The sequence below is a fragment of the Hemicordylus capensis genome, chromosome 5, assembly GCF_027244095.1.
Source record: "Hemicordylus capensis ecotype Gifberg chromosome 5, rHemCap1.1.pri, whole genome shotgun sequence".
Taxonomy (NCBI): domain Eukaryota; kingdom Metazoa; phylum Chordata; class Lepidosauria; order Squamata; family Cordylidae; genus Hemicordylus; species Hemicordylus capensis.
The window spans coordinates 236,682,193-236,694,249 of NC_069661.1; the positions used below are offsets into that span (position 1 = coordinate 236,682,193).

At 42.7% G+C, this 12,057-nt stretch overlaps 1 protein-coding gene across 19 annotated transcripts in view; it reads left to right on the forward strand.

The window, feature by feature from the left end:
- ERC1 (ELKS/RAB6-interacting/CAST family member 1) overlaps positions 1–12,057 on the forward strand; it is a 292,154-nt gene that overhangs the window by 23,956 nt on the left and 256,141 nt on the right. For all 19 annotated transcript variants that reach the window (XM_053255867.1, XM_053255857.1, XM_053255862.1 and 16 more), the window contains one exon: positions 10,361–10,777. In XM_053255867.1, the coding sequence (XP_053111842.1) occupies positions 10,361–10,777 (417 nt within the window). The remainder of the gene's footprint in view (positions 1–10,360; positions 10,778–12,057) is intronic.

A 12,057-nucleotide genomic window follows, 5' to 3' on the forward strand; every position in this document is an offset into this window, starting at 1 on the left:
AAGTAATAAAGGAGAAGAAAAGAGAGTTTGAGGAACACTTAGCTAAAACTATAAAGGGGAATAACAAAAACTTCTTTAAATAAATCAGAAGCCAGACACTTGCCAGGGAGGCATTGGGTGGTTAGATGATGATGGAGTGATAGGGATTATTAAGGAGGATATGGGGACTGCAGAGAAGCTAAATGAGTTCCTTGCATCTGTTTTCACAGCAGAGGATACTGAGTGTATACCTGTCCCTGAACCGGACTTCTCAGGGACAGAGGCTAAAGAACCCAGTCAGATGGAGGTGACAAGAGATGACATTCTAAACTGTCTGTAAAAATTAAAAACTAGCAAATCATGTGGGCCAGACGGCATCCATCCAAGAGTCCTTAAGGAACTTAAATGTGAAATTGCAGACCTCCTTGCAAAAATACATAACTTACTAGAATCAGACTCTGTACCAGAGAACTGGAAAGTAGCAAATGTAACACCAATTTTCAAAAAGGGATCCAGGAAATTACAGGCCAGTTAGCTTAATGTCAATTCCAGGCAAATTGATGGAAAGCATCCTCAAGTGGTAAAATGGTAAAGCACATAGAACAGGCCCTGCTCAGGGAAAACCAATATGGCTTATGCAAAGACAAATCTTGCCTCACCAACCTTTTGGAGTTCTTTGAGAGTTTCACCAGTTGTGTGGATAAAGGTTTTCCAGTTGATATAGTATACCTGGACTTCCAAAAAGCTTTTCACAAAGTTCCTCATCAAAGACTCTTGAGAAAACCTAGCAGTCATGGGATAAGGGGACAGGTTCCTGTGTGGATTGGTAACTGGTTAGAGACCTATATTACAGGAGTTGCACTGGCTGCCAATAAGTTTCTGGGCAAAATACAAAGTGCTGGTTATGACCTATAAAGCCCTATACAGCTTAGGCCCACGGTACTTAAGAGAGTGTCTTCTTCTGCATGATCCCCATCGTCTACTGCATACATCAGGGGAGGCTCATCTGTGGCTGCCTTCATGTCGTCTTGTGGCCACCCAGGGACGAGCCTTCTCTGTTGTTGCCCCGGGACTTTGGAATGCACTTCCCATGGGAATAAGTCTCCCCATCTCTAGCGGCTTTTAAAAAGTGTCTAAGGACTTATCTTTTTACTCAGGCCATTTAGCTTTTTAACTTTAACTCTTTAAATTTTGGATTATTTATTGATTTGTTTTAAACTGTTTTTAGTATTTAATTGATTTTAATGTTTTGTTTGTGTTTGTTGTGAACCACCCTGAGACCTTGGGTTGGGGTGGTATAAAAATGTGCTAAATAAATAAATAATAAACTGTTTGAAGGACAACAAACAAAGTGTAGGTATAAATGGAGAGTTTTCACAATGGAGGGAAGTGAGAAGTAGGGTCTCTCAGGGACCTGTGTTGGCACCAGTGCTTTTTTAATTCATTCATAAATGTTCTAGAAGTTGGGCTAAGCAGCGAGGTGGCCACATTTGCAGATGACATTCAGCTATTTAGGGTAGTGAAATCTAAAACAGATTGTAAGGAGCTTCAACAGGATATCTGAAAACTGGGGGAGTGGATGACAAAATGGCAAATTCAGTTCAATGTTGGAAAGTGTAGAGTGATGTTTGTTGGGGCAGAACACCACAACTTCACATATACGCTGATGGGATCTGAGCTGTCAGTGACTGACCAGGAGAGCGATCTTGGGGTCATGGTGAAAGTGTCATTGACCATCAGCTTATTGAAAGCGTTGACCCAGTGTGCAGCAGCTGTGAAAAAGGCCAGTTCCATGTTAGGGATCATTAGGGAGGGGGTTGAAAATAAAACTGCTAATATTCTAATGCCTTTATACAAATCTATAGTGTGGCCACACTTGGAGTACTGCGTACCGTTCTGGTCTCCATACCTAAGAAGGACATTGTAGAACTAGAAAAGGTGCAGAAAAGGGCAACCAAGATGATCAGTAGCCTAGGGTACCTTCCTTACTAGGCAAGGCTACAACACCTGGGGCTTTTTAGTTTAGAAAAAAGATGACTGAGGGGGAAACATGATAGAGATCTATAAAATCATGTGTGGTGTGGAGAAAATTGATAGAGATAAATTTTTCTCCCTCACTCACATAACACTAAAACCGGGGTCATCCTATGAAACTGATTGCCAGGAAATTCAGGACTGACAAAAGGAAGTACTTTTGCACAGAACACATAATCAACTTGTGGAATTATCTGCCATGAGATGTGGTAATAACAAACAACCTGGATGGCTTTAAGAGGGGAATAAATTCAAGGAGGAGAGGTCTATCAATGGCTGCTAGTCTGGTGGCTACAGGCCACCTCTAACCTCAGAGGCAGGATGCCTGAGTACCAGTTGCAGGGCAGTAACAGCAGGAGAGAGGGCATGCCTTCAGCTCTTGCCTGTGGGCTTCCTGGCAGGATCTGGTGGACCCTATGTGACACAGGATGCTGGACTAGATAGGCCTTGGGCCTGATCCAGCAGGGCTTTTCTTATTAGAAGCTCCCAGGTTGGATATCTAGCAGCATCTCCATGGAGTAGTAAGAAAGACCCCTATATGAAACCCTGAAGAACTTTTCTTGAGATTAGCAGGAGGGCAATCCTTTGACCCTGACACTAGCATCCAAAACCTGCACAAAGAAAAGTTGCATTTAAGAACCAATTACATACTGTTTGGCATAGCAGAAAATCCTAAGTATTCTTATACTATTTCACCAACTAACATTGGACCAATAAAACTTATTGGTGACTTTCCCCCCTGTTCCCAGCCCTAGCACTTTAACATTCTGATGCAAACTAGAATATGAGCAGATTGTAAGTGGGAGAAGGAAAAGTGCTTCTTTCATTGTGAGCAGAAGGGGTGCAGATGGGGAATGGGCCTGGGAGCTTGTGACCCCCTTCTACAATATCAAATCCCTTGTTGGGGCATACTGCTTCTGGTTAAAACAAAAAACCACCAAATACATCCTTTTTGTGCTGAGCATCTTTTTGAAGAGTTTGTCTCTACCTTCCTGGGCTAAGATTGGAGTCGGCTTCAGCAGACTGAGGAGCCCCCACCCCCGCCTCGGCGCATAACCTTAGAACCTCTGAGTGCTTCTGTGGAAGACAAATGGCCATATATAAGCAGGGCCTTGATCTATAGCTATAAGTTGCAGTCATTGTGATGCTCTTGCAATATATAGATGTCGAATCCACATCACAGAGGCTCCTGTGGTTTGAAGAGATTGGCTTCTTAAAAGGCAGCCTTGATTGTAACTCTCTTCTGCATAACAGATGGTAGTAATTCCATGCAAGATAGGTGGGTCATGCTGCCCAAAGTAGCCAGTGTTATTGCCATGCGTATACAATGCTAATGTGCCATGCCTGCATTGTGTATTGCAGTGGATGGAGTTATTGCTGGGATTGCTAGCTGGATCCTCCTGTGAGGTTCACAGTTGTTGAAGTCACTAGCTGGGTGTTGGATTTTCTTTATTACAGTACTTACATGTAGTGAGGTGCTTTATTCAGCTTCATGCATATGATGAAAACTCATTAACGACTTATTTTTCAAATTTGTAGACCACCCCAAACTTCCATCTGAGTGGTTTACAACAACATAAAACAGATTAAAAATGAAAACCTTAAAACAGTTTAAAACCACAGTCCAGTTAAAAAGCTTGGGTGAAAAAATAAGTTTTAGACTTTTTAAAAATTGTCAGAGATGGAGAAGCTCTTATTTCAGCAGGGAGCACATTCCAGAGTCTCAGGACAGCAACAGAGAAGGCCCATCCCTGTGTAGCCACCAGACGAGCTGGTGGCAACTGCAGACAAAGTTACTCGTGTTTGTTCTTTCCTACGTGCTACAGTCACTTCCTCTGGATATAAAGTTGCTGTATTTAGGAACATAGGAAGCTGCCTTCCACGGAGTCAGACCATTGGTCCATCTAGCTCAGTATTGTCTAGACAGATTGACAGAGGCTTCTCCAAGGTTGTAAGCAGGATATTATCTCAGCCCCATCTTGGAGATGCCAGGGAGGGAGCTTGGAACCTTCTGCGTGCAAGCATGCAGATGCTTTCCCAGAGCGGCCCTAACTCCTAAGGGGAATATGTTAGTGCTCACATGTAGTCTCGCAAACCAGAGTAGACCCTGCTTAGCAAAGGGGACAATTCATGTCACCATCTACAGAAACCAGTGCCCAGGACAAGCACTGAATTTGTGTCTCTGTCCAAACATCTGACGCAAACTTAGAATAAAAACTGCTTTGTTCCAGTAGGGTGGGGAAAAGTAACTTAGAAGGGAAACACAAAGTCAGTCAAGCCCACCTCCCACACAAAGTCAGTCAAGCCCACCTCCCACACAAAGTCAGTCAAGCCCACCTCCCTATTGACTGAGCCATCCATGATTGATCCCTACAAGGAGCATAATTCATTACAGTAGAGGTTTTGAAATGTGTGCCCTCTGATTTTGCTGGACTACAGCTCCCATCATCCACAGCAAAAAACCCACTGTGGGTGATGGATGTTGTAGTCCAACACCTGGGGACCCATGTCTAGAAACCCCCTGCACTCAACAACTGAGAAACAAAGAAATAATTACTTTGACATTTATTTCTTACATTTGTATCCCACTCTTCTTCTAACGAACTCCGGGTGGCATATATGGTCTCTCACATTTTAGTCTCAAACTTGAAAGGGGGATGCTCAAAAACCTGATTCCCACGTGCACCCTGAAGTAGAAGGTAAAGGTAAAGTTTGCAGTTAAGTCAATTTCTACTCCTGCCACCCACAGAGCCCTGTTTTCTTTTGGTAGACTACAGGAGGGGTTTACCAACCCTGAAGTGGTACAGTCCAATCTTTCACCTCAGGGCTATACCACATCGTTTTAATGAATATGTAGGCTAGAGCTGCAGTGGATCCGCCTATCACAAGCTCTCCAGACTTTGACTAAAGGTACTTGTAGGGTTTGCATTCTTACTGTAGCAAAAACTACTTCTATTTGTTCTTACAATAAACTCCTTTTGTTAATTAAAACCTCTCTCCTAAGCCAGTTTTCTTCAGTTCAGACACTTGCACAAATTAGAACTGCTTGGAACTGTCCCCTTTTTAAGCAGTTCCATCAACAGAACAGGTTGACAAAGGATAGAGAACTACATTGTGTAGCGCACACGTACCCAATAAACACAGTATCACAGTTCCAGGCTAAACAAGTCTGGAAGTGCCCTTCTATTTCTTTTGGCCGGAGAGATATTTGAAACATATTTTTTTTAAAAAATAAAAGAACTCAGAAGCCATAACGTGCTAAATAAAACTCCTGATAAGTCATACACTGGGATTTTGTTGCTTGTTGGCTTTCCTGAAGATTTACAGAAGCAGCTTAGATACATTGGAAGCTCTTTTATACTGAGTCAGACACTCCATCTAGCTTAGCATTGTCTACTCTGATGGGCAGCGGCTCTCACTGACTTACATTAAATATCATTTAATATATAATAACTTATATCAGTGTGGTGACCCTTTTGGAGGCAGCCACACATGCTCAAATGGCCTCTGCAAGGCTTGGCAAGGCCTAGGGCCTTGCAGGGACCATTTGAACATGTGTGGTGGCCATTAAAAAAAATAAAATAGAATGGCTACCAAAACAAAATGGCCACTGCACATGTTCAAATTGTTTCTGAGAGGCCCTAGGCCTTGCCAGGCCTCACAGAGGCCGTTTGAGCATGCGTGGCAGCCTCCAAAATGGCCACTACGCCGATCTGTGCAGGCCTGAACGGGCCCGAAAATTAGCCCGGGGCGGGCTGCAGTAAATTAAGAGGCCAGTGGGGGAGGGGGAGTCTTTGCAGGCCCCCTTGTGGCCTTTAGGAAGCCCCCCAAAGGGGCTACAAGTTATTTTTTTAAAAAAAATCATGAACTGGGGAGGGGGTGGGAAGCAGCATGGCATTGGTGTGCTCCCTCCTTCAAGTGGTGCCCAGGGCATGTGCCCTGGTTGCCCCACCCTAGATATGCCTCTGTACCACAAGACTGGCTCTCCTCCCTTGTTTCTCCTATGTCCACCCATGCACACTCACTTAAACCAATTTGAGTTTATTGGTTTGAGTTGTTTGGGTGTGCCTAATAGAGTTGACAAATGTACTTGTGGCAAGCTATTTATCTATAGAATTGTTAATCCCTTTGCTTTTCTGCTGCCTTTGAGATAATTTAGCATAAGACTCCTTTCAATGCAAGTTGGTTTGAGGGATTGCCAGTTACCTTAAATCCTATCAAAATCATAGCTTTGCTTCAAGACAAAGCTTTTTAAATAGCCCTCACATTTTCATACAAATAAGAATCCTGATGTCCCTGAGCAATTATAAAGTGAACATGCCATGTGTTCTGGAGCCAGAAAGTTCCATGCCATCATAGCCCTGTGGGACACCTGACATTAGCCCGTTTGTTAGCTTTTCTATTTGGGCTGGAAGTGAATGTCAGCAGGGAATCCCTTTAGACAGACATGCCTTTGCCTCCAGCATGCATTCAGCAGATTCTGTTCTTTGGAGATGCTGGTGAAATGTTTTGTGTGTGTTTTAGAGCAAATCTGCAAGGTGTGTGTGTGTGTATGTATGTATGTATATATGTATATGGTTGGGTTCTACTTCATGATCCTAGGTCATTGTAGCATAGCTTCTGAATTTAGGCTTCATCCTTGCCTCTTTACATCAAATACTGTACCAAAAAACGAGCTCATATCTAAACCTGAAAAACATTTCAAGCCCTGGGCATGCTGACATCTATATTATAAATAATAGTAATCTGAGTATGTGGATTTAATGTGTTTCATTTAATTAAAGTTAAATGAGAGAAGGAAGTATTAATGTCAGCTAGCATCAGCACTTCCAGTAAGAAGCTGATTACGTAAAGTATTTCATCACAATTGCTTCACCCATAATTAAGTTTGGTACTAATGACAGTGCAATTGTATCTGTTGTGTTGCTCGCCAGGACCACTTGCCTTCAGCCTCATGTCATACCTGGGCAGGGTAGCACTCTGTAAAGGCAAGCCAAGCCGAAGTCACTGAGCCAAGGGTCAGGAGCCAGAAATCAGTCTGTCAGAACTGGCAAGGTTGAGGTCACACAAGCAATAGGCCAGAAGCCAGAGATCAGGAGTGGGCAAAGCTGAGGTCAAACTAGCCATGAGCCAGGAATCCAAGGGCAGGGCACAGGAACTAGGCTAAGCACTTTCACACTAAAGTTGCTTCGGCAATAGCTCACTCCAGACTGAGGCCTTATACAGTGCAGATCCAGGACTCCAGGGTCTCTGGTTCCTTCCCTATCTTCCAAGTACTGCAGAGGCTTAAAGGGGCTGGGGCTTATTTTGCAGGCATTGGCTCCTACAGTGGAGAGGGTGACTCCTCTACAGAGTGTTGAGGGTCAAGAGAGTCCTCAGCTTTGGAGGATAAGGGCAATGCTGTGGCTTCTGGGAGTGGCAGAGGCAGTGACTCGAAGGGGTCTGGGCCCCACTCTGGGACACCATCCCCCAAGCTCTCCTCATCCACCCCCAACAAGGTGCAGGGCCAAGTTCATGACACTTCAGCTGTATCGGATTCTTGTTGGATGGGAATGTTTCCACTTTTGTTTCCACCAAAATTGCAGTTTGCATTGTGATAATTATTGTGGATAATTATTGACAAGGCTGTTCTGTAATACAGGACAGCACATATAAAGAGCATAGCACTTGCATAATGGGATATCAGGTGATACCCTTCCGCCTATATGTTCAGTGGCTGAGATCCAGACTAAATTACTCATGAGTACTCCCACTGAAATTAATGGGAGAAATTACTCATGACTAACTTGTCCTATTAATTTCAGTGGGACTGCTCATGAGTAATTTAGTCTGGCTCTCAGCCACTGATGCTTATAAGTGGGATATGGGAATACTTCTTTTGAAAGACTATAGTGTCTTAAGAGTCATTTATCTTAGAGATTTTGGAAGGTTCAGAAAACAGATAGCTGAATGTACTAATTGCCTCCATAAATTAACTGAGAACATTAGAGCTGACTTCTTTTTTAATAGGGCCTGAAATTATGCATAAGATTTACAGCTTGGGGGTAATATGACATTTATTTCTAATGCAGCCTTGATAAGTGAAATTGATTGATGTTTCTAAGTGGGAGGTTAAGACATTTTAACTTACGTTAGTTTTCAATGTTTAGCATTAATTAGTGTGGCTTTGTCTCCTACTTTATTTTAATCCAAAATAAGAGTTTGAATGGTTTTTGCAGAAGCTGTAATAGAAAAGGACAGAAATTAGGAAGAGTTAGGCCAATCTAGTGAGTGGGGCAAGATGAATGATAAATATGAGCAATTAAGTATCTCATGCAAGTAGCTAGACATGCAAGACAAAATCTGGGAGATGAACCAGAATGGACGGGAACATGCTGGGTTAGAGCCAGGTACCTGGTTCATGAGATGAACTAGGACAGTGTCTTACTAAAAGGTATGGATTATGGAATGGAAATTGAGCTAATGTAAGCTTGATTAAGCAGTTTGAACCAAGAGGCTAGAAAATAGCAGGACGGCAGGCCATGGCAGATACATAACCTAGGTGTGGGACCACAGTGGGTACAGGCTATGCCAGAAACTCAGGAGCAAGTTTGTTCATCCCTCTGGACAATTCTCTAGACTAAAAGTGCATTCCTGTTAGTCCAGCTTTATATAGTGATCGGTCAGCACAAGGGCATATTTCACATGCTGTTATGAGTTATGCAACACCATACTGTGGCATAGCATAGGCAACCATGATCTGAAAATGAAAGAAACAGATTCAAAGCCTATACTCCCTAACGTTTATCCTTTCCATTACCTTTGTTTTATTAGTATGCTTTAATCGTTGTAGTAAAGACTGAACCATGGAAATACGTTTCAACACTTTTGTTTGTAGAGTCTTATTTTGTTAAATGTGTCTGTAAATCACCTTGAACATTGAGGAAGAGGGACATAAATGTTTGAAGAAATGTGCTTGCACATATTTATTTAAACATTAGTATGTGTTGGTTTCCCCCCAAGTGGAGTACATGTAGGTTATTCAACAAACCTCTGGTGGCCAGATGATTTATTTTTCTTTTTTGCCCCATCCTGTTTGTGCAATAGCAGCAATCATTGGAAACAAGCAAAGGCACAATGGCTAAAGCTTTGGGAGAGTTGCAGCTGGTAATGGTACAGTCCCAGTGAAGTTCATGAAACAGCACCAGTCAAGAAGATGTAACATAGAGTGCCTTCACACAATTGCTGAGAAATCCGGTTCTTGTGGAGTGTGTGCTTCCAGCAGGTTTGTCATCCAGTTCCTGATCCTTTTGCCTGTTGTTCTCCGCTGATTCGTAACCTACATCTGAAATTTGGCAGAGAATGTCAGGCAGAAGGCTTGGGAACAGGACTTTGGTGGGTTCCGGTGGCACAACCGTTGGGAGCATGTGTTCCCTGGGAACAGGGCTTCCTGGCAATGGTATGATGCCACCTCTTATCTACTTTTAAAAGGTTTATAGGTGAATTGCATGATAAGCCTTTTAAATTTTAGCTCTTTAAAGTTAAACCTTTTTAAGTTTTAACCTTTTAAACTTTAAATTGTTGTAACATGTTAACCTTTTTATTTGTTGTTTTTATTGTTTTGTTGTAAACCGCCCAGAGACTTGTGTTTTGGGCGGTATACAAATATGTTAAATAATGAATGAATGTAGCCTTGCATTTTGCTTCACAGTGGCTTTCTTCACATTAACTTGTACAAGCTCTGTGCAATGCAGTCTTATTTTCTTGGTATAGAATCTTTGATTTCTGATACAAGATAAAAATTATTCTGATATGCATTATAAAACATAGTAATGCATTTTTTTAACCTCTTAACACAGTGTTCACCAGCAGTATAACTTTTCTGATTATTAATTTATTTTTATAGTATATCCTGTTCTTATTCCATGGATCCAGAGAGATTTAATCAGTTTTCTTGCATGAATATGCATTGTATCATACAAGTGGGAGTATGGGGAGCTACTCTTGTATTAAGCCTACTGGATTTTGTTGTGGCTTATCTGTTCCTCATCTTCCAATGGCTGAGAAGTGATATGCTTGAAGTTGTATATTTATTTGGGTTGCTGTATGAAGCAACCAATTTTATATTTAGCAGAGGGAGAGCAACTGCCCAGCCCCAGCTCAGTATTCCTCTAGTGGTTGCTGCTGGTGTCTAGCTTATGTTTCTTTTTAGATTGTGAGCCCTTTGGAGACAGGGAACCATCTTATTTCTTCTTTTCCATGTAAATCACTTTGGTTTAAAGGCATATATAACTATTCATCATTGTTGATAGTGCTATAAACCTGTGATGTTCGCCCTTAAAGTAGTGGTTTGGCTTTCTGTTTCCAGCATATGCAGATGACAATCCAAGCTCTTCAGGATGAGCTTCGGATCCAGAGGGACTTGAACCAGCTTTTCCAGCAAGACAGCAGCAGCAGATCCAGTGAGCCTTTTGTGACGGAGCTTACAGAGGAGAACTTCCAGCGGCTTCATGCAGAGCACGAGCGCCAGGCCAAGGAACTCTTCTTGCTACGCAAGACCTTGGAAGAAATGGAGTTGCGCATTGAGACGCAAAAGCAGACCTTAAATGCTCGTGATGAATCCATCAAAAAGTTACTGGAAATGTTGCAGAGTAAGGGACTGTCGGCAAAAGCCACGGAGGAAGATCATGAGCGGACAAGACGGTTGGCTGAGGCAGAGATGCATGTGCACCACCTGGAAACCTTACTGGAGCAAAAGGAGAAGGAGAACAACTTGTTAAGGGAGGTGAGTAGTGATTTGCTCATGGAGGAATAGGAAAAAAATCAAGGCTATTTTCTCAACTGTTTTACTCTGCTGCCCACCTTTATTTGTTGCAGTTCAGGATCCAGTCAATCAGTTTTTACTCAAATTATTATTCTTTTTGTTTAAGTGCCACCCTTGGCATAGGATGGGTAGTTAAAATCTAAATCTGTATTGGGTGCACTTTAAATTCCTTATATTTGATAATGCCTGTGTTGTATGGCTTCTGTGAATGATTGGCAGGTTTATAGTTCTTCTGTGATTTGCTTGTTCTTATCTTATTCTAATATTTGTTTTCTTCTTATCCCCTTTGTAATCATCTGCTCAAGTAGGGGCCTGTCTCTTTTCTCAATATGTCAAAGCACATTATATGTAGGTCTAGAAACTGAGGGCCACTTGATAGCAGATTTACTACTTAGGCATAATTGATTCTGACTACAGTGGGTAGCATCCACAGTACTGCTGGTGATGTGCCAGCGCAAGGCCCATTCCCTACCCTCTTCTCCCTACTGAAGCTCCCTGAACCCCTCTAAAAGCCATTGCTGGCTTCCTTGAAGGTTTCTGAGTGTGCCCCATTCCCCTGCAACTTTTTGCACTGAAAGTCCCCCAATACTTAGGAATGGCTTTTCAGGGGGTTTAGATGGCTTCAGTAGCAAGCGGAAATGTGGTGGGGGGAAAGCCCTTTACACTGGCACATGTTGCACCAGCGGTTAACTCTAGGTGCCTGTGCCTACAGGAGAACTATGTCGCTCTGACTGATGGTTATATATCAAATAGTTCCTTCCACAGCTGATAGTTGACATACAATACACACATGATCCAAAACACCCTCTTTACTAGAAAAGTCTGAAATAGGGTTATTTTACCACTTTCCTTAACTCTCAGGGATAAGGGATCCCTCTGTTCTTTATCTTTTCAAAAATGAGACCTCTGGGGTGGAGACCTGTGGGGTGCTGGGTATCCTGCTCACCAGAGGACCAGGAGCACACACTACGGGTAACCTGGCAAGTGGATTGTGGATGCCTGTTAACTGGGCTCTTGAAGTCTGCCTTGTTACAGCGACTAACATAGATGGAGTTCCCTGTTGGGGCTGTGGGAGCTCGCACCCTTGCAGCCCTGTATTTGGGGAGAATGGATCTGTAGCATCAGCCAGGAATACAAATCTGAAAATGAGATAAGCCACTTGTGTGGGACTTTGCCTTCATGTGCTTTTACAGTCCTTAGACTGGAGTTGCAGTAGCAGCCAGCAACCTATCTGTGTTTGT